Here is a 22,427-nt window from a genome sequence, read left to right as displayed (position 1 = left end):
GCGGAAGGTTTTGTCGTTTCTGTACATCAGCTGTGTGCGACGTTACAGGAGTATAGATCCACTGCAGCCGCCTGAGGCCTGACCGGATCAATCAACTATTTATACCACAGCTGCCGGAGCACGTCTGACACGTTTACAAAAGTGAAACCAGAGAAGTGGAGAGACCGTTTTAAACAAATATGACGATGGAATAAATTACGGATGTGTCAGGGCTTGCACAGCCGTGAAGATCAACAAAGTAGATCTAAGTAATTGGTTACGTTTTGAGATCTGTACTTCATATTTTATTCTACTTTAATTCAAAAGCTAGGGGGAGTTAATAATTACATTTATGACCTAACCGCTCCGCGTCGGGCCTAACAACAACCCCGAACTCTTAGATTATTGGACGATGAAGGGCAGCCTCTCGTACCTTATTTCTTCTAAGATTAAAATGTTGTACAGAATCGACGGATGATTTTGTAAAATGTGTATCGTTATAGATGGAAGTACTTCTTGGATATTTTCACTGTTGGTGAGAATTCTGCAAAGTGTCTCTTCGCCTCTTTCTTTTTTACAAAAAAATAAAATAGTGACCCCTTAACCTGATGTGGTAAACTATCAGAGCTGTGAAACTGTTTGATCCGCTTTCGAGATAACCGAGTTAACCAAGAGCCTGATGCATCAGCCAACCTGTGTGTGAGTGTTTGCGGGCTGTCAGGCAGACATTTTAAGCCCATACGAACCCTTTCCGTGTAGTCAACGTTGGATGTTGACATGTGACAGTGACGTTAAAAACGAGATACCAAGTAAAAAAGGTAAATAAATAAGACGGCACACGTGTGTTCTGACTCTCATAATACAATGTTTACAATACAGTTTAAAACATCAAGGATTGAAGATGGAGAAAAGACATGAAATCAGACGATATGTATTATCTATTCGTGAAATATAAAATGTCAAGAAATTTTTCTCAAAAAACGTAAAATACTAATTAAAACTTCTCAAAGACGTTGAAATCAGATAGTATTAAATAAATAATCTCAATTGTAACTCATTCATGGTGACGTGACATGTTCCATTCATATTTATACCATTTAAAGCCCTGGCAGACTCACGCGCTACCACTGACCAGGTGACGTCAGCTGGGTCATGGGAGATCAGGTGTTAGGAGGGGAGGGGGGGCTTTGGGATTGGGCCGTTGTTATGGCAGCAAATCACTGTCAAAATTCGAGAGCGCAAATCAGGTTCATGCGCGCGCGTAAATCAAACATTCACGAGCAAAAGTCCCTCTCGCGCTAGCTATTTGCTCGCTCGCAAAACCTGAATCTGCGCGCTCGAGAAGGTGTTTTCTGCGCACTCGCTGTTTTGACAGTGAGGGGGCGGAGCCAATCACCATGGTATCTACATCTCATTGGTTACAAACCCCGCCTCTGGATTGGCTGAAGGTACGCATTCACAGAACTATAGAAACCTATTTCTGCACTAAAGAAAGGGGACAGAAAGTCGAAATTATGAGATAAAACGTTGTCAAAACACAGACGGCACCTATCCGTATTTGACCGTAGATGACAACCAGTTACAACCATAATTTACCATCATTACCGGCGCATTAAGACCATGCGTCCGTGCCAACTTTCAATACGATTTTTGGAAAATACAAATTAGGATATACAGTCGAAATTATGAGATAAGATATGCAGGCTCCTTCATAGTTCGGTAAAGTTGTAAAGTATATCATCATTTAAATTTTCCAGAAATCGAACCGTATTGGAAGTTATGGCAAGATATTCGAGATATTCACAGATTCAGACTTCATTTTACCAATACGGACCGTCTGCGAGCCGGACGCACAGCTTTAATGATACAAATAATATTTAATAAATAAATGAGTAAATACCTGATTTATTTTGTTCCAGCTTTAATGCTTTATGTTTCTGTACGTAACATCTCTTTGTTTACCATTTACGTCTCCGCACGCTTCCACCCGTCATCCCGTGTTGAGTCACATCGCATTGACTTGTGGGTAATTGCTTTGGGCAAAATCAGCATCTGCCCGGTCCAATTAATGACATTCAGTCAAAGGCGCAGCAGTATCTCAATGAAATAAAGTAATATAATATACATTGGAAAAAAAAAGAAACAAAGAAGCCATAATCCAGTTTTGTGGAAATGTGGAAATAAATGGAATAGGTCTGAATACATTCTGAATGTACTGTAGCCATGTGATCTATTGTCATTATGAAAAAATTGACTTGATGCTTAAACCTTCTGTAACACTGCTGAAAGGGCACAAGAACATTCAAATTATTGCAATAAAAAAACATCAATCCGTAAGCAAGAGTCAAAAGGCTTAAATGTAACGGCTGGTTGAATGGAACATTAATATCGATGAGCTGTCAGTGTAAAAATATATTTACCCACGAGGTACAGCAGTTGTGTGTAGTTGCTTAAATGGCATCAATACATCACTCATTTATCTATTAACATTTTTCAAACACTAATGTATGCATGTTAAATGCAGTCAATTCAGCGAGGTGGACAAACAACATAGATAGAAAGGGCTTGTTTTAATCACTGCAGCCTTTTCCAGTACTCTTGAAACACAACATAATGTTTCTGCGAGCCATTGCCACTGTAAACAATAACAGCAACCTTCTTCAAACACACACACACACGCACACACACACACACACACACACACACACACACACACGCACACACACACACACACATAGAAAATGAGATGAAAGTGAACTAGACACTGCTCAGTTGAAGTAAACAATTATGTTTTATTGATAAGGTTCTCAGAAGAGTCTCGTTTCAGTGAATGTATAAGAATCATCCTATAATACTGATTTGGTACATTATGACATCCAGCACGAGTCTCTTCATACTGCTACCGCTGTTGGGATCTAGGACAGAAAATGATCTCTGCTTCCAAACCAAAAAACAGTCAAAAACAACAAACGGGATTGATATTGTAGATATGGAATATTAGAGTGCCACAAAACTCTAGAGCAGTAAGACCAGCTAAAGATTTTGCACATTACAAGCCACTTCCTCTTAGAAATATAAAACTCGATATTCTGGACAATATTCTACTGTGCTGCATAAAGGTAAATCTATACACTGTACATCGAAATATAGCTCGAAAAAACAGATTTCACAGTTTTAAAGACTTTATTTAAAGTATAAACCGTTTTTTTAAAGACTTTATTACATAAATTATTCTTTTTGAGAGTGACTATTATTTGCCCTGGCAGCAAACTGAAATTAATACAAAAACAAAAATTGTTACATATTTTACAAAAGAAAATAAACCTGTCCATTAATGTTCATTTGGAATAGAACTGGTGACTCATTCATGATTGTCATATAGTACTAAGAATAAATAAATAAAAAAAGAATAAAATAAATAACTAACGTAGCATGTTTTCATGACTGTGTGAGCGGTGCGTGTCATCGTTCTGTACAGAAGTGCCTTGGTGAAAGTCTCACAATTCTACCGCGACTGAAACGTACAAAACTACGGCATCCACAATATACGCAACATCCTGAACTTAGTGAAGTCGGACACATATGGAGGAATATGATTCTTCACGCCGTTTCCAAATAAACAATGCTGTGTGATACCACTGTCCACAAATATAGCCATCACTTTTTTTTGTTCACTTTGTTTTTTTAAAAAGGTCCATTTTCAAGGATGCCGTTAGGTTTCGTGTGTGTGTACGTGTGTGTGTGTCGCCTTGTTGGACGTGCGCTGCCTCTGCAGCAGAGGACTCGTCCGTGGTAGACGATGGGAGGCCTGAGACAGGGAGACAACTCATTGGATGGGACGACCTTTGACATTGCCTTGTGTGTTGCCGCTTACAACACCCTCCTTTGATGTTTGGTGGGTGCCACCCCCCCCCCCCCCCGTTTGGTCCATGTGCCTTCAGACGGGAAAGCCTCCGCAGCAGAAGCCAGCGCGACTGCGACTCACTAAACCGGCCCGCTCTCAGTGTGACCCAAGAAATATGGGCGGAAAATATCACTATCCCTTTTAAAAAGGGGAATCTCCGTATTTATTAAGCAACAGTTTTTAAAGTTCTTCAGTGCTTTTCAAAAAAAGTTTTTCAAAAAAAAAAAAGAGAAAAAAACTGCTTGACTAAACTTCATTTTCATTTTCTTGCCTGCGGCAGTGAAATGAACAATAATCAGTTTTCTAGTAATTCTTCTTGAAGTCCCTGCAGCGTCAGTAACCAGGTGTGTTGGTTTTCATTCTCTACGGGTTTTCGAGGGGAGTCGGGTCGGAGAAAAAGAGCAGGGTGTGGAGAAGAGAAAGTGTGGGGGGGGGGCTTCAGAGCGGTGGCATGGGGGCTGTTACCTCCTGCCCATCTCGTTCTGTCTGAGGAACTGGATGTTGTTGCTGCTGTCGGCCAGCTCCGGGTACTGCTCCACCGGCAGCACGTAGTACCCGTCGTAGCCTTGTACGCGGCCCGCCGTCAGCAGCTGCTGCCTCTCCCCCTCCGTCCACAGGCGGTTGCCCCCCTTCCCGTCCCTGGCCCTCTGCTGCTCCTTGGCCCAGGCTCCGGCCAAGGCCCGCTGCCTGGCCAGCTCCAACAGTCTTACCTTCTCCTCGTCCACCACGTCCGCCGCCAGCCCGTACCGGACGCTCAGCACCAGTGCCGGCACCGCGAACTCGGCGGTCACTCCCCTCCTGGAGCGGCCGCTCACCGTCACGTTGATGCCGCTCTCCAGCGACTTGCGCCCGTTGGTGAGCCCCAGGGCCAGCAGGTCGCTGTCGGCGGAGCCCACCTTCACAAAGTAGTGGCAGTCCTTCCCCTCCTGGGTGTAGTGGGTGCCTTCCAGGTACTGGGCGCCGTTGAGCACCAGGGCCACTTTGCGGCTGTCGTCGCTCGCCAGGGCCGACACGCCGGCCACCACGCGGCCCTCCTTCAGGGCCAGCATCACCCCTCGGCCTATTATGGGAACGCTGGTGCCGAACCAGTGGCCGGGCTTGTCCTTGCGTCTCCGGTGCTCCTTGTTAAGGCGCCGGCCCTCCAGGGCCATGAAGGCCTGGTTGTGGCGCTCGGCCGCCTGTTGCACACCGGTGATGAGCTGCGGGAGAGAAGACAAGGTTGCATTGCTGTGAAAATGGAAGCTGGTCCGTTAACCGAAGCACTACCTCGGGCTGAGATTCGCACACAAGTCTCAGCACGGTACCTGTCCGTTCTCGCAGTGCTGCGTGGCCTGCAGCTCGTACGGCGGCTCCACAAAGTAGAGCGAGTGTCGGGGGAAGCCGGGGATTATGTTGCTGAGCTGGAAGCCAAACATCACCAGCCAGCTCTTCACGTCTACAGAAGACGAGGGGGAAATGAATTAGCCGAATGAGTAAAATATACACGGCTGCAAACAAATCATAAAAAGAGAATGGCTATTTGCTCGTGCGACACATCTGATGTCATGCAAAGCTATTTGCTACCGTGTCATCTGGGCTACATTTCTTACTTGCATAAGCTAATAAGCTAATAAGCAAAAGTTTCTTCTGCACAATAGAGATATCAGAGACATTATCAGCTTTTTGTGGAGATGTGATTTGTCCGGGTATCTGACTATTCTGCCATTTTCAATCTTATGATCTTGGAAGAAAAATGTGTTTGGAATGGCTTGTGTAGAAACCGCCATGCAACGTAGTTCACTGTTCCCATCGTCTACCTGTGACGTAGTTTTTGACATCCAGCATGTCACTGAGGGGGTTGTTGTTCTTGAACATGTACAGATTGAACGGAGAGGGATCCTTCCCTATCTTGGGCCAGATGCTGTAGTCGGGCGACGTCCAGCGTCCGGCCAACACGTCGTAGTCCCGCTGGGTGAAGTGGACCAGCTTAGTCAGGGGGTCGTAGAGGCCTCCGTGGAAGCCGACCACCAGCTGGAACTCCGGGTTGGAGTCCAGGTACACCTCTCCGTAGGCCGTGTAGTGCACCTGCGGGACGCGAGCGCCGTCAATTATCTCAAGAAGCCTTTTTCCACGCGTTTTTATTTTTCGCGGCAGCGTGAGATTCAACGTTTCCTACCTGCTTGATCATCTGTCCGTTGCTGCTGAAGACAGCCAGCGGTGTGCCGGTGTTGTCAGAGGCTATGTAGTACTCCTCTCCACTGCTCACCTCCATGGCGAAAAGATGCCCCTGATCACGTGACAGACAGAAAACCGCTACATTCAGATCATGCGTCCGGGTGTAGCTGTATTACTCTAAGGATCGCCGCGTTCATCCACCCGCGCCTACCTGCAGGTCGTAGTAGAGCGACGAAATCTCGGAGCTGGAGTGGTTGAAGATGTGCGTGACCCGGGCCGGGTGGTTGAGGTCGGCGTAGAAGAACTGAAGGTGCTGCCCCACGCTGTTCCTCGTGGACACCCGGCGGCCCAGCCCGTCGTAGTGGTACACCACGCTCCACCCGCCGGGGCCCCGGTTGTAGGCCCTCAGCAGCTGACCTTTGGAGTTGTAGTCGAAGACGTCGGCGCCGCGCTGGCTGAGGTAGCCGTCCTCGTCCAGGCGGTACTGGACATCTCCGAGGCGCGTGATGCGGTCCCTGAGGTCGTAGCGAAGCGGCAGGATGCGGGCGCTGTTCCCCGGGTTGAGCAGGTGGAGGTTGCCGTTCAGGTCGTAGCTGTAGCGCCAGGTGGACCAGTCGTTCACCTGGATGAGGCGGCGGTGGTCAGGTCTCACGTTTCAATAGTGTGATCACATGTTTTGTGGACATTCGACCCACACTCACCTTGACGCCACTCAGCTGGCCGTCTCCGTCGTAATCATAGCGGTACTGGGTGGTGTTGGCGTAGGGACCGATTTTCAGCTCTCTCTTCACCACCCGCCCCATGCTGTCGTACTGCACCGTCATCCAGTACATCAGCGAGCGGAAGATCTCGTACTGGACCTCCTTGATGCGACCGTGGGTATCGAAGTGCTTGCTCAGCGTCATGACGGCGGTGGTGATGATCTGATTAATGTCGTAGTAAATGACCCCGAACTTTCCAAAGTGCTCCACCTGTGGGAAGGGACGGAAAAGAATTAGGAAAAAAAGAACGCGAGTCCTCTGGCAGCCAACACAAATTGGACCCTCGAGCACCTTTCCGGAGATCTCGTCGTATCGGTAAAGGTCGACGGGCAGCGGCGTCTCACTGATGACCGGCTTCATGCTGGCGATACGGAAGCTGTTGTCGTGGTAGGTGTAGTCGAACCTCGCGTTCACCATTCCTTCCTCGCTGAAGCGGTAGATCTGCTTGTCGATGAGCGGCCCCATTTTGCGGTAGCGGATGGTGCACGAGAAGCCCCCGCTCTGCAGGTTGACCATCTTCAGCACGCCGGCTGTCTCGTCGTAGCCAAAGGTGACGGCGGTGCTGTCGTACACGATCTCCGCCAGCTTGGCCAGCTTGCCGTACTTGTAGAGGACGCGGCGCCCGGTGCCCAGGTAATGCGTGGCCTGAGGGCGGCCGTCCTCGCTGAAGTCGTGGATGACGGAGGCGTTGCTCTCCGGGGGGTTGTAGGTGTTGCGGATGTAGCCGACGGAGACGTGTGTGAACATGGTGTGTCGGGCCACGCTGGGCATGGTGACGGCCGTGACGCGACCTGAGGCGTCGAACTCGAAGATGTACTGTCTCTGGCTCTGCAGCAGCAGCACCATGGACTGCAGGCAGAGAGAGGGGAGGCACAATCCGGATTAACACAACAGCGTTATCCACGGATGACTTGCCTCCAGTGAAACAGCACCGGCTGTAATTTGCTCTCCGTTGACAAATTTGAACTGTGAAAATGATGTATTACTTCGCTCTGTTCTGCAATTGAATTTGAAATTAGTATTCCCTGCCGCGGTTGCCTTCGCGGGGGCCAGATCTGTTACCTAGGCGACGATGTCGATATGCTTACTTTGTCGAGGTAGCTGTAGCTCCACACCTTCCCGTCCACGAATGAGCGCGACAGGACGCGCCCCTGCGGGTCGAACTCGGTCCTCTCGCTCATGCTCCCCCTCTGCAGCCCGACCAGCTGTCCCGTGGTGGAGTACGACACGTTGACCACCGCCAGGCTGCTGCTGGGCAGCCACATCGCCGGACGGCCCTGGGCGTCGTACATGATGCGCAGCGTGAACTTTCGGTGGTCGTCGTAGATCTTCTCCGTGCGCGTGTTGCGGTCGAAATCAATGGAGAGAAGATTGCGACCGTGGGCCTAGTGAAAGGGGCGAACGGGGGACGGTTAATTTCCGGAGAGACGTTGTTGTTATTTTCAAATATGTCTCTCGCCGAACAGTCCACTCACTCTGAGCTTCCTCCCTAACACGGTGACCTTGCCCTTGGTCTGCTCCTTGCGCAGACGCCACTCGATGGAGTTGAGGCCGTTGTCGGTGGGCAGGGTGATGTTCCTGCGCCCGATCGTAGGGCTGACCGAGCCCGCCAGGATGTGGGGCTCCGTGTGAAAGCTGATGCCCATCCCGTTGGCGTACATCACTCTCAGGGTCCCATTGTTGCACAACTGATAGCTGTTCCTCACCTGGTCTGTAGGGGGAGACAGACAGCTGTAAGGTCAGGAAAACCGGTGGGATCAGACCACTAAAATAGGTTTTAATAGTGTGTGAGTGTGAATATGATGTCACAAAGAACCAGATCAGGTCCATGAAACATTCATGTCTTCATCCCAACTCTGACATATTCTCAACGAAAAACAATTGTTTTTCAATGACTCTCAAACACAATGGAAAAGTGTGACACGAGTCCTGCCCCAATGATGTGATTTAAAGTCTGATTGTTTTCGGCTCAGAAATATCTGGCAGATTGGGGGTGGGGGGCCTCTTCTTTTTTATTCCATTTACAAAAGGTTAGGGGATCAGATGGTGTCTCTCTCTGAAGCCATGCCATAAATGACAGTAATCCATAAGGCCAATTTGTAATAAAGCTCCAGGCACATTTTAACAATGCCTCAAGCAGACAAGTGAAGCTCTTTCCACTGACTTGGCAGCAACAGCTTTTAGATAAATCTCCCCTGCTCCCTCTCTCTGAACGACCTCGTAATAAAACCGAAGCGAGGGTTGAGGGAGAAATGAGAGCTAGAGGGGCCAACGAGAATTCACTGTGGAGGAGTTAATGAAGAGAGCGAGTACGAGTGGAAAGAGAGGGAGACGGTTAAGTGAGCATGTCAGCAGAGAGCTGTGCACAAACCCACACGGTGCGGCGGAGAAAAACGACTTAAAGCTCCGTGACCGGCTCTCCTCCCGCAGCGCAGGTGGATCAGTGACTGCGTCCACAACCTGTTCTCCCCGAGGCCTTTTCAGCCTTAAGTAAGCCGCGGTCTGCCTTCGCACTGCCACGCCACTGGTCAAGTAGTGGGAGGAAATGATTCTACCTCTTCTGGTTCCTCTTTAAACAGACCAAATAAGCTGAGGGATCATGGGATCTGCTTGAGAGTCGTGTTTGTATGTCCTTATGTGTGTGTGTGTGTGTGTGAGGAGGGAGCTTGAGGGATGAGGAGGATTCGCGCTGCATGACTTAATGAATTTTGCTGTGATAACATTCAAAAGCAGGATGATCCCAGCTGTGATTAACAACCACATATTGGTCATTTTACTCGGCGTGAGGGAGCGAGAGGGAGCTGAGTGGGGGAAGGGAGGTAAAAATCATTTCCTGGAGCATGCACATAACAAAGTGAAGATGACAAGGCTTTCAATTAGAGTTGGCCGCATATCCTCCACCAGAGAGGCTGGATGCTTTTTGAATACCTTGCACCACGGTGTACGAGGCCTCCACGGAGGACAGGTTGGTGATGACGGTGACGTCGTCGTCTCTGCTGGAGCTCTCGATGTCGATGTTGATGGAGCGCTCGATCTCGCGGTGGAGGCTGGTCACCATGCCCGTGGGGTACGTGACGTTGGTCAGGCGGCCCTCGCTGTCGTACCTGGGGAGGCGGGGCGATTCGCCGTGAGTGAAATTGGCCGAAGGGAACGAGGCAAGCTCGCAATCATTGCGAGTGTGGTCACAAAAGCTGACACTGGGGGGCAGCAGCACACCATGCGAGCACACTGCAGCACAACGTTTCACAGAATGAAACCTTCATTTTTGTGTATTTCAGAGAGGTGAGAAAGGCTTTGCGAGCACACACTCACTGGTAAAACGTGGTCCACCCGGTCTCGTCTGCTTTGGTGGCCAGCAGGCCCTTGTTGCCGCTGTAGCCCATCAGAGCCACCTCCTGTCCCAGGGATGACACGCTCCGCAGCCCCCCGGTGGGGTCCAGTCCCAGGGTCACCACCTGGTTCTCGGGCAGCAGCACCAGCCTGAGCAGGCCGGCCCCTCCTCCCTGGCCCTGGGCGTCCCGTCTCACCTTCACCGTGTTGTTGCAGTTGTCCACCAGCGTGGACAGCTCCCCGTCCGCGCCGTAGGTGAAGTTGTAGAGCGGCTCCCCGGTCACCAGGCTAATGGTCTGGATGTGAAGCCCCTCCCCGTTGAAGACGTACAGCTCCTGTTCCCTCGGCGACGCCACCTCATACTGCGCGGCCCCCCCGTAGCCCGCGCTGGAGACGGCGGGGCCCGGCCGGTTGGCCCGCACGGCTCTGATACGTATGTTGTTGAGGTCCGCGATGAAGAGCGTCCCGTCCGGGGACACGGCCAGGGAAGCGGGGGAGTTCAAGCCCCCGTCGGGGGCGTAGCCTTCGTCGCCGTAGAAGCAGTTGCAGTTGACGTCGTTTTTGCAGTCGCAGTCAGAGGCGACGCCAGCCAGGAGGGAGATTTCTCCGTTCGTGCTCACCTGGAGAAAAAAAAGGACGGGAAGTGGGAGAGTGATGATGAGGTTTGAAAGAACTCATGACTCAATGAAAGGAGACGTATCACCGAAAGCACAATTCATTTTGAGTGATCAAAACCGGGGAATCCCTGAGCGGAATGTATTCTCTGGAGATCTGAAACAATCGGAGAATGTCTTTTTCTTTTTTTCTTTTTAAACACCCACACAGCTCAGACAGCTGTGCTGTGAGTCTCGCCAGGCAACAAGCAGGACCAACAAACTCCCTCCAGAACGAACCGCTTGTGTTCAGCGCTCCTTAATCTCACACCTGTCTGACTCTGTTGATCTTTTTCTCATCTGTCTCGGCGATGTAGAGGATGCCGGTCTGGGACAAGGCGATGGCGGTGGCGCTCTCCAGGGCCGCGTGTATGGCCAGCTTGCTGAGGCTGTAGTCGATGCCGGGCACTTGACAATGCATGGGCCGACCCGCGATGATGCTCACCTGGGGGGGCAACGGAGGAAATTGCATTCACAATGTTACCAACGTGGAGAGATGCTCTGCAGCGGGCAGCTCGCCGGACGTTGAAGATGAAACTTTAACTAATGAAGTAAGAGTCCGGAAAGTAGAATATTCTAAGCACTAATTGTTACGTTACCACCACTGGGGAACTATGCTAGAATATGAGCTGCTACTTCTAAATTGGCCAGAGAGAGCCTAATTGGGACACGATCCTGTCAAAGCCACCCCCATGGGCTGTGCAGGGCCGGTCCGGCCTCGCGGTACAGACCTGGTGGTTCTCGGTGATGCGTAGGATGACGTTGTTTTCCAGCACATAGAGCGAGTTGTCCATGGGGTTGACCGCTAAGTCCGTTGGCCACTCGAGACGCACCTAGTACGCAGAAACAAAAGACACCAGATAACATCTATGCTCAGGGAGGTGCTTTGAAAGGGTGCCAAGGGTCAGACAAGTCTCCTCCTCATTTTTTTAAGTGACTGCAGTCCCCCCTGCAGGCCCGTCCCCTCCCCCCTCCTCTGATCCATTAATTATCCGTGGACTCTTTAATCCCTCCCTAAATCAGTCTCTTCCCGACCTCCTGGCTGGCGCGAGTCCACACAATCACCCCGGCTCAGCACTTAGGGTGCCGCTAGATCATTATCTATCATGCCATCACTCCCCCCAAACGCTCGTACCTGGCTGACGTCCATGCTGGAGTCGCAGCTTAGCGGCCGCACGGCGGTCAGGTCGTTGGCCCCTAGCAGTGTGGAGATGATGCCGTTCTGGTCCACCTTACGGATCATGGTGGCGTCCACAAAGTACATCAGGCCGTTTTTGTCCACCGCGATGCCTGTCGGAGCGGAGATGAACACCGTGAGGGACGACTCATAACGCGATGAACTCGGGGTGACCCGTGGACGTTTTGAGTCAATTAAACTTCACATCTCTCCACCGCCCGGAAACGGATAGCGAGCCTGACAGCTGAATGGCTCGATGCTTCATCGAATGAGACGGAACAAAGTGATGGAGGGAGCACTGAACTGTTGGATAAGTGTTAGTTTTGGGATGAGTCATCGGGATGCAGAGCGGAACTCACGCTCCTCCCGGAGAGCAACCGTGCAAACAGATTCTTTAGAAAAGTGAGTAATCTATTGCTACACCCCTCCACCCCCCTTTCGCCTTTCCCTCCGTTTTTCTGCATTTTAATTTGTTTGCGTTCGCCACTGGTGCTGTGTCAGCCTCGTCGGTTTAACAGGCAGCAGGCATTCAGACAGGTGTGTGCCCCGAAATAACTCCTAGATGCAACGACATATGGAGGATGCAGCGAAAGGCACGCTGTAAGCGAGGGAAGGAAAGGAAGAAAAGGGGAGAGAAAGACGGAGGAGGAAAAGGCAGAGCGGGCAAGCTGGCGTGTGCCTGTGACAGGTAAGAGGGTGTCTCATCTTCTTCCCCAAACACTCGCCCACATGCACACACTGGATGTATACGGACGCCATGTGTATGTGCAGTCACACACGCACAGACACGCACAGTGATCGCAAATGTGACAGGGTGACATCCTTGACAGTTTGGTGTCACAATGTTCTCAGATCCAATGATCCACAAAAACCATTCCATTAATAAGTTTAAGAGTAACCTGGTTTATAACCTCCTTCGGTTTCTGTCCTGCTTTAGTTGAGTCACGCGATCGGCACATTGAGAAAAAAATATCCCCCAGACACAAAAAAAAATTAAAATCAAAATGGATCTTTTTCTTTTTTTTATCAGCACTTTTCATCCTTTTAATACGTCAATTGACAATCAATCGCATGCAACAAATCTGCAAGTAATATTAAACAATATTAAACAATATGTTGCGTCCCCTGACTTAATTGTGCCTCTCTTTTCTTTTAGGAGAGAGCTCTGTGTGTTTCAGTCCGGCCTCGTCCCTCCAGGCGCTCATTGGCAAGGCTGCGGCGCTTCAGGCGACCAGCAGATCATATATCTCCTTCTCCTCCTCGGCTGTTCAGAAGTCCCTCCTCTCTTCTGGTTCGCTGTGGGTGCCGTGTCCCCAGGCAGCTCTGGTACATATTGAGGAGGTTTTGTAGGGTTTCTCTGCCATTTTTTTCAATATCCTTGTTTTCTGTTTCGTGGCTGCACAGGGAGTTTTGTTTCTGTTTATTTCTAGTGGTAAAAGCTGAACTGTAAATTTTCTGGTTAGTGGAGGAGTCCTGTTTATTGTGTTCGACATCCCTGTTCCTGACCCTCATGTCCTCATCTTGCTGGTTTATTTTCCTGGAAACCCGATAAATAAATGACTGGTACTATTATTTCACCTCTCGACCACAGATAAGTTAGTGCTCGCCTGTGTTACGGCCATCTCGCTGCCTTTCAAAAGGTCGTCACAAGGTTATTGGTCTTTCTGGCCTTATTGCGCCTCCCTGGAGCTGCAACTGGTGATCAGTTGCATTAAAATGTCCCAATCTCCCGCAGCCTAAAGGGGCATCTTTAAATGCCTAGTTTACTCCAAACAACAGTACAAAAGCCAAAGGATGTCGAAGTTATAGTTGTACAAAACAGCAGCAAGCACTCACAGTCTAAAGACGGGACTTGGAGAAAGCCAACGTTTTTGGAAGACGGCATTTACCGGTGATTCGTTTTTCCGGACGTTTTCTTTCTGCAAGTGGCTCACCTTTAGGACTCATGAGAGTGGCTTCGGTAGCTTTGCCGCCATCACCGCAGCGCTCGTCGAAGGGCAGGCACTGTTCCCCCGTCCCAGCCACCACCTCTGCATTGTCCGACAGCAGACGGCCTCCCGTTAGCGAGTGAACGCGGTAGATTCTTCGGGAGTTGGTGTCGGAGATGAACAAAGCCCCGGATACTGGATTCACTGCCAGGAAGTACTTGTGGGTTGGGTTGTTACTGAGGTCGAAAAAAGAGGAAGATTGTGTCAGTGACAAGCTCAGTTTTAAATTTGAAGTAGCGATTGTTGCTGGAATGTGCAGGATAAGCTTTTTAAATTACCTGTGTCTGAAATCTTTGTTCCTTCAAAGAAGAAAGTGAGAGAAAAGCACAACGAAACCAACATTAATTCACACTGTCTGTGGAGAGCAACACAAAGCTGGCCATGGTGTGAACAGCAACATTTAGCCAAGTGTGTAGACCCCCCCCGAGTAGCGCGGATCCTGCCATCCCCAGTGTCTCACCCTTATTTTGATCCTACACGTTGAATGCACTGAAAACATCTATTCGTTCTCCCTGTCTTTGTCCTTCCTTACTCCAACCTGCCCTTCTTGAAACAGTCATTTTGCAACATCCAAAAAGCTTCGGAATCCCAATCTTCTTTCTCACGATGATGATTTTACCTTAATTCCAGGATACCGGTTGTGTTCATAGACGGGTAGACCCTGCGCACAAAGTTGAGGTCCCCGACGTAGAGGCTGCCGTCGATGCCCATTGCCAAGGCGACTGGCGCCAGCAGCTTGTTGCCGTCTGCTAGGCCGTTACAGCTGGGGCAGGAGATGCTGCGCCTCCGCCCGTTTCCCATGATGCTGGTGATTACCGGGGGCTGCATCGTCACAAAGATGTTCTCGCCACTTCCCTTGTGAAGGATCCCTGGATAGGAGAGAAACATAAGTAGATTGAAGGTCAATATTTCAGTTACACGGCCAACAAATGTTGGCTAGATTCTCATAGGATTTGGTCTAGACACCCACATGGCGCTGACCAGAAGTTACGGTAACTTTGATGTGATCTCTGAACTATTTGTTTAGTGCAATTATCAGGCAAAATGGCTACATGTTCCATAATAAACTATTGACATTAAGGTAATCCTCTGTACTAGGAAGGCTAATGTAGATAGTAAACGTGACATGCTGATGTTAGCAGTGAGCTGCTTGGATCGCTGTCGGCTGTCAGTCTTGGTATCACTTTATCTCCCGACAGGTGTTTTGGTATCAGTAAATAAAGGCACAATGATGCAAAGTAGGCTCTTTTACTGGCACACATGTACATACTTACTATGTGTTCAGAGTTAGCAACATTGCATTATTTGGCAAGTATTCTTGATGGCCAAAGTGTAGCAGTGCATCACTCTGAGGAGAAACACCAACTCTACCGTTGGTGCATTCCCCCACCTCCACAAATACCGCTACACACCACTGGCTCTTCAGTTGTGTTTATTCCATTAGTGCATTGATTGTCACAGCAGGTGAACATCGCTGCGTCAGCCCATTTAGCCCATTTATACTTTCATTCCGTTTAGCCTGACTGCACACAGTGTAGCTAATGGAATAGTAGATGATGCAACAAGGAAGACCCCTGGCCCACCGCAACAGAGATCCTGGATACATTTGTGGAAAAAAGATCTACCCGCTGAGACTGGCTGAATATAAACTAGAAGGAAATAGTGGAACAAAAGGGAAAGCGCGTGCGTGTGTGTGTGCGTACCGCTGCGTGTGTTCAGTATATGATGCTTGTCGAGTGACCAGCCGCCCAGACTGGTGGGATCCAGTTCGTAGCCTTGCAGAGTGGCTGTCCTCTTCTCCCAGAGGATGAGACTGGCACAGGACTCATATTCGTAGCCCACTGACACTACATACAGGAGAGGGTAGAGGAGGAGCGGAAAAAGAGGCAATGACACAAAGAAGTTAGAGAAGTAAAAACCTGAAACTACGTCAATACGAGAGAAAGAACACAGGCAGGGAGGCAGTGCAAAACTTCATCTGAGCACAGACTCCCGAGTTCACTGAAGTTGTGAAACGTGTGATACACAGACACGTTAGTTAGCACCTGTAACAAAAACCTGCACTCACACCCAACTTACACCCTCATGTGATGCTAAATCAATTAAAAATCTTGTTAATTGGAGTCATTTCTCCCGCGGGACTACAAGCGCGCGGCTGCACCGGTCGACAGGGCGAAAAACTCTGCCGCTGCTCCCGTCCTGCTCGGCTCATGTGCTGACAGTCGGATCCGACTGAACGCGCTTGTGTGCATGCTGGTGCGCTCGTTCCGTTGCGTTGCAAGGAAAAGTGTGTCGACACATCAACTCCCACCTGAGCCACAGTGAGTCTGCCGGCAGCTTGTCGGGCCCACTGCACACAATAATGTAATGTACCTGTGTCTGAGTCTGCGCTTAGCAAAAACTAACCTGATCGTAAACCATGTATGTGCTTCATAATCTTCCAGAAATGTCAAATTACGTTCACTCTCGGGAACTACAGGCCCTGTGGGTGGATGCAATTTCTCAAACAGAATGCCCCTCATGATTTCAGTTGCGCCGAAGCCCACAGATGTCAGCTGCATCGGTGGCCTGGCGGCCCGTGTATGGCTGACAGCGTCTGTGACCGACTGTGACAGCGGAATGTAATAGCGCCGCCGCTGCTCCCCTGGACTCCTGCTCCCTGCTCCAGTAGCTAACTGCTAACTCACCCTGATGGCTAATAACCCTTCACCACAGTTACGGCTGGCTGACTGAACCACAAGCGGCTTCAATGAAAAATAGAAGTATTAAAAAAAAAAAAAAAAAAAAAGCACTTAACTGTGGCTGTAGCGCAGAGTTGATGGAGGCTGGGTTTCTGGTGTATTAGCTCTCCTTCAGGCTTCCTAATTAGCACACTCTCCCTCTGTCATAGCCAGTGCTGCCTCGCTGGTTCCTAGTCCACTGATTTCACCCCCCGCCCACCATCTCCCAACCCAGCTTCTCATCCACCTCTCCCTCCAACTCACCAACAGCTTCAGAAAGCCCGTAGACCCTCTGCCCATACGCATCGCTCTTATCCCAGATGTAGGTGTAAGCCAGGTTGGGCGAGGCGTGGAACCACTTCTGGAAGAGGTGGCCCTCCACTGCTACCATCAGGTGAACCTTCAGCAGGCCCATGGACACCACGGCTGGAGTCATGGTAACCTTGAGCAGCGAGCGGTAACCCTGCGTCCTTGAGCTCAGGTAGCACAGCGTTAGACTTGAACCGGGCACCTCGATCTGCTCATGCAGCACCTGGAAGACAAAAGAGAGGAGATGACAGGAGAGAGGGATTAGGGGGGGATTAGAGGAAGAGGGAGTAATGGGGGTCACGCTTCCACTGACGGCTGAAGGACAAAAAAAGCGGGGAAAAAAACAAGGAAGAAATAAAGAAATAGAGCAAGAGGGATCGCATGGGAGGAGGAGGGGGAGGGGAGGGGCGTGGGGGGGGGGGGGGGGGGGGGGTGCTATGGAAGCGAAAGGAGAAAGAGAGCTGCAGGAGACAGGCATACAGGAGAGAGTGGAAAGAGAGCGAGGGAACCAGAAGGGAGATTAGCCGGCTGCCAGAGGTCAGTGGTACTGCACCTGTGTCTCCGGTATGATGGGTTTCTCCCCTGGCTTGGAGCTGAAGAAGGAGGAGAGAGGGGATGCAATCACAAGAGGGTCAGGCCTGACGAAGCCGCTCAGGTCGCAGCCCGGGATCGTGTTCTCTTCTGTCTTAAGCACCAGAGTGTCCATAGCATAAAACTGGCTCCAGGGCAGCCACACGGTGCGCTCCTGGCTCAGGAAGGGGGCGCGCTCGAACCGCAGAGTCAGTGACGCACCACCGTTAGCTATCAGGTCAAACCTGGGGAGGTTTGCAAGAAGAGGATGGGAATGAGGCACAGATGGGGACGTGCTCTGGGGGGGAGGATCATCCAATATAACATATCACGGCACTGTTTTAACTTATCTCCCCGCCCCCCTCCCCAAAAAAAAACACCTGGAATAGATTTTCCGAAATAATTGGATGACGTCCCAACACACTTTTCTTTATAGCATACACATAAAGCCCGTCGAGACAACAGTAAAAGGTCTGAAATATAAATAACCCAATGTTAAAAATGCCTTAGATGCCTTTTCTCTCTCCACATTATGATGGACAGCTGCGGGTAAACGTTTAGTACAGAAACAGCTTATTGACACGTTCGCCAAGGAGAACGGCAAATGGGTGGAGATTTGTACGTGTCTGGGACCGCCGCGGCCGGGAGCCTTGATCGAGTGGAAGAAGGAAGCTCTCATCAAAAATTAACAAGGTCAGACGGGCATTTCAGAATGTGTTCTTTCAAGTCGCAACTTTGTGGGACTGGTGAGTAACTGCCTCTAAAATACAAGGTTAATTAAGTGTTCCGAGGGGTGCGGATGTCCAGCATCAGCCAAGCCTAACTGGGAGAAAAAGCTGCAAAGAAAGCAATGATAAGAGGAGGAGACGTGTGCTTAAAGAACCTGAGACAGGGAACACAGAAATTGTACATTTAATGAGTCGAGGTCAGTCCAAAGAACCACTGAATCAACTTTTGATACAACATGTTACAGGTGTCAGCCAGTCTTGAATTTAATATAAGTTGTGGAGGAAGAGCTTGACAGAAAAGTCAAATTAAAGCAGCCTTATACTCCCCTGAAACTTGAATTCCTGCGGGGAAAGACATATCAGGTGGGTTAACCAAACGTGTTAGAAAGTCAATTAAAGCAAAGAAATAAAACATACAATTTTAAGCTTGTCTTTTCTTTTTTTCTTTTATAGTTTCTATCTTCCACATATTGCAACATTTTTATTTTGAGAATAAAACTCCAATTGTTGTCAAATTGTCCGACTATAACTATAAACACATGTCTTGGCAATTGTTCTCAAACATTTGATTGACCCATTGTGTTATAAATGGTGTTTTCATATTTTCCAGTTTTCATTCCCGTTATCATTTTTATTAATGCATTTTCACGTTCAGAATTGTGTTTTGACTCTTGGTTGTGTTGTTCTTGTAAATACATTTCCTCGGCTCTTATTCAAAATCTTCCGTATTTGCTGTATCTAATTATCTGTTGCTGCAACAGCCACAGTTTCCTCATGGGATCATTATAGACATCTAATCTAATCTAATTTGATCTAATATAATTGAATATGATGCAATCTGATCCAATCTGATTTTATTATACAGCCTTTGTGGTGAGGTAGTTTCAGCAAGGAGTGCTGGGTAGCTGTTGTACATACATTCCATCCTGCCGTGTCAGCGTGTATCCATAGTGGGGGTAGTTGACAAATGACACGTTCACCCCCACCAGAGGCGTTCCATCTGTAGTCAACACCTGACCTCGGATTAGAGATGCCAAACTGGAAGAAGACAGAAGACACAGAGTGAGGGAGCGATAGTCAATCTATCAACCCAATCTTCCTAAGCATCAATCATCTGGTTTGATTAATCTCCCCATCTTTCAATCACCCTGTTGGCCCATTCCTTCACTGCACTGCTCTTGCACCACTCATTAATTAGAGACAATCAGCAAACCGCGCCACCCAGATTAGCTCCCGTCAATCACAAAAACAAACCACAGCAACGGTTGCGAGCGTGTGTATGTGTGTGTGTGTGTGTGTGTGTGTGTGAGTGGTTGAGCAAACTGATACACATTTGACGAGCTACTTTCTTTTGAAACATGTCGTGCCGGCATGTGTCAGGGTGTGCCAACAAGATTCAGCCCCACGGACGGAGCTTCACAGCTCTTCCAAATCTGGGCTGGCTCTGCTCTGGCTCGGGGATTTGTTGAGGTCCTGACTGCCTCTGTGAACTATTCTCAAGTCTTTTTGATATTTATGCCGTTGGATTTTAGAGCAATTTCTTACGGCACTAATTTCTTCATATACCTTCTAAAAGAATAATATTCTGTAACATCTCACAGGCATGTAACAGACATTTTTTAAACATTAACTACTCGAGCCTTGATTTCTGAAAAATTGAGATGTAGCTAATATAAAATAATATTGCCCTACATTCTTGCATCAATCGCTGTAGCTAAAGTGCCGTGAATACGAATAGCCTGCATGTAGCCTGTGTTGGTGTGTGTGCTCTCGAAAAATACCTCGAGTTGAACGGGTTTTCCCCCGGGAGGACGTGTGTGCTGTCCCGTCCCACCAGCATCTTGACGCGGTCGTAGAAGGAGCGCACGCGGGGCTGGAACGTCGGACTCTGCTGGATGACCAGGAGCGGGTCCCGCGAGCCCCGGCACAGCGGGCTGTTCTGGCAGGGACTCTGGATGCAGCAGTCTGGGTCCATGCAGTCTGTCAGTCCATCTGATGGGGGGGGGGGGGGGGGGGCAGAGTGAGGTAAAGCGGCAAAGAATGCTTCAATATTTTGATATTTTCAATGATTTCAAAATCTATGTCTTAATTATTTTTCCTAGTTTATTTACCTAATACCAGCCAATAGAAGCCCATATTGAAGGGTCTTAAACTCTCATTCTCTCTCCCATTAAGATAAAAATATAGGACAGCACATGGTGAGCTTAAGGGCGGGGCTAGATTGTGATTGACGGGTCTACATTGCTACATTTACGGCGTCCTCTGACCGGTTGACCGGTTGCAGAAAACCAAGATGGCAGTAGTCAAATTCCAAGATGGCGATGCCACCTCATGGCTCGAGAAACCTTTTTTTCTTTTTTCCGCCCGCCCCATTTCACCTCCTTCGTTGTCCTTGTTGTCGGCGCATGAGGTCTCCATGGCAACACTGCAGCCGGAGCCCCTCCAGCCTGTCTGGCATTCACAATGCCAGCTCTGCTGTCCCATTGTGCACTGGCCGTTCCCGTTGCACAAGTTAGGACAGCCGTCTGCGAGGAGAGGACAGGAGGAGAGAAGGGAAGGATGATGGAAGAGAAGGTGGTTGATGCTTGTTTGCTTTATCCTGAAGTAAACACGCACATCCATAAACACACCCGCACGCACACGCTCAAATGATAATGACAGATGAATGTCTCACTCAATTGTTTAACCACGTGGTCGCATTCTGTAAGTATTGATTGTTCAACAATCCCTTTGATTCGGCACGTCAATTTTAATGGACACCTTCCGTGTGTGCATGTGTGGACGGACCCCTTGAATCACTTACTTGATGGAGCCCAACCCGATCATTACATTCTCTCTCGCTCTCGCTCTCTTACTTATGATTCAGTGTAGGTAATGGGATTCTGATGGCCTGAGAGTAATGCTTTCTCATGAGAGAATGGGATTAAGTTCCCTTGAGTGTGTGTGTGTGTGCGTGTGTGTGTGCTTGTGTGTGTATCTGTGCGGTGGCAGTCTATGAGCTAATAAACCTTCACTTTAGTTTATGCAAAAAGCTATACCAGAATCTGGGGCCCCGGAGCAAAGAAAGTTCTGTAACTAGCATTGCGAGGCCGCCCTCAACTCAAGAGTGGCTTTAAGGCAAAGAAAAGCAGACATTTTATGGCCGTCTGGATGAGAACATTTGCAATTACAGAGGGCTGTACGATCTTGTCACAGTCAATTTTGGTTGGCTGTAATACCACAGGAAATGTTAAGGAAAGGTTTCACATTCTGGAAAGTGGGCTAATTTGCTTTTCGCGAGTTGCATGACCTGAGCTTAGAATAAAGACGGCAAACAGCTCTGTCTGAAGCGCACTAGTTCACGTGTTATTTATTTCTTGGCGGGGAGCAATGACGTCTTGGAGACTTGTGGTCACCACAGGGTTGCCAGGCAGCCAGCAGAGACGGCAAGAATTGAATTTGCCCAGACAAAAAAAAGTCCCTAACATAATCCCCTTAAAAACAAGAACAGGCTAGCGCTTTCCCAACGCGTCCAGTCTTTATGCTAAGCTAAGCTATCATTCTGCTGGCTCCAGTTTCACACTGAATGGACAGATATGAGGGTGGTATCAAACTTATCATTTAACTCTTTGGGAAAAAGTGTATTCTCCACAACCCATTAAATGGTGAGTGTGTAGTAGTTTAGGTGAGGTTTCAGATTGCTACCAGCTTAAACTTCTCCTGTGTGCCAATGAATTAGGGGAACTAGGTAACAATATGCATGATTCATATTTTTAGATGATTTAAAAAAAAACATTCAGATTAATTCCCATTAAATGCTATTAACCTGCCCTTTAGGATTACTTGTCAACAAAGAGAAATATACAATTGTCCTATTCTACGTCTTTTTCAAAAAGGCCTGTCGGACCACTTTTCCTCTCTTAATCGCGCCTTTATGGCTCCAACACGGGTCTGTGTGTTTGCCACGTTATAACCTATCAGGGAGAATGAAAAAAAAGGCATGATGACAATGACGATGTTTTCTCTGGCAGCAGGAAAAACCTTTAACAAACTTCTCCCAGTGATTTCCTGTTCAATAAATGAGGGAGCAGGATGCAACCCTCTTAAGTCTATCCAGGGATAAAGACGCTGGTTGACTGATAAAACAATAAGTGCATGCACGCAAAGGCACTTAC

At 48.8% G+C, this 22,427-nt stretch overlaps 1 protein-coding gene across 18 annotated transcripts in view; it reads right to left on the bottom strand.

Annotated features, from left to right (window-relative positions):
• Positions 1–2,751: 2,751 nt before the first annotated feature.
• The window catches only part of tenm2a (teneurin transmembrane protein 2a), a 192,106-nt gene continuing 172,430 nt past the window's right edge, over positions 2,752–22,427 (bottom strand). For all 18 annotated transcript variants that reach the window (XM_078102044.1, XM_078102046.1, XM_078102045.1 and 15 more), the window contains 23 exons: positions 20,652–20,798; positions 20,055–20,265; positions 19,192–19,311; positions 17,529–17,790; positions 16,931–17,198; positions 15,650–15,793; positions 14,566–14,815; positions 14,225–14,245; positions 13,893–14,122; positions 11,917–12,071; positions 11,513–11,614; positions 11,053–11,226; positions 10,111–10,748; positions 9,727–9,902; positions 8,274–8,509; positions 7,887–8,183; positions 7,090–7,647; positions 6,739–7,008; positions 6,249–6,659; positions 6,039–6,149; positions 5,680–5,947; positions 5,188–5,318; positions 2,752–5,082 (listed from right to left, as the gene is read on the bottom strand). In XM_078102044.1, coding sequence (XP_077958170.1) covers positions 4,345–5,082; positions 5,188–5,318; positions 5,680–5,947; positions 6,039–6,149; positions 6,249–6,659; positions 6,739–7,008; positions 7,090–7,647; positions 7,887–8,183; positions 8,274–8,509; positions 9,727–9,902; positions 10,111–10,748; positions 11,053–11,226; positions 11,513–11,614; positions 11,917–12,071; positions 13,893–14,122; positions 14,225–14,245; positions 14,566–14,815; positions 15,650–15,793; positions 16,931–17,198; positions 17,529–17,790; positions 19,192–19,311; positions 20,055–20,265; positions 20,652–20,798 — 5,918 coding nt within the window. In that variant the 3' untranslated portion in view covers positions 2,752–4,344. The remainder of the gene's footprint in view (positions 5,083–5,187; positions 5,319–5,679; positions 5,948–6,038; positions 6,150–6,248; positions 6,660–6,738; positions 7,009–7,089; positions 7,648–7,886; positions 8,184–8,273; positions 8,510–9,726; positions 9,903–10,110; positions 10,749–11,052; positions 11,227–11,512; positions 11,615–11,916; positions 12,072–13,892; positions 14,123–14,224; positions 14,246–14,565; positions 14,816–15,649; positions 15,794–16,930; positions 17,199–17,528; positions 17,791–19,191; positions 19,312–20,054; positions 20,266–20,651; positions 20,799–22,427) is intronic.

This window comes from Gasterosteus aculeatus, chromosome 4 (genome assembly GCF_964276395.1).
Source record: "Gasterosteus aculeatus chromosome 4, fGasAcu3.hap1.1, whole genome shotgun sequence".
Classification (NCBI taxonomy): domain Eukaryota; kingdom Metazoa; phylum Chordata; class Actinopteri; order Perciformes; family Gasterosteidae; genus Gasterosteus; species Gasterosteus aculeatus.
The sequence above is the reverse complement of the archived record's forward strand: the minus strand, read 5'-3'. Positions and strand labels throughout refer to the sequence as shown.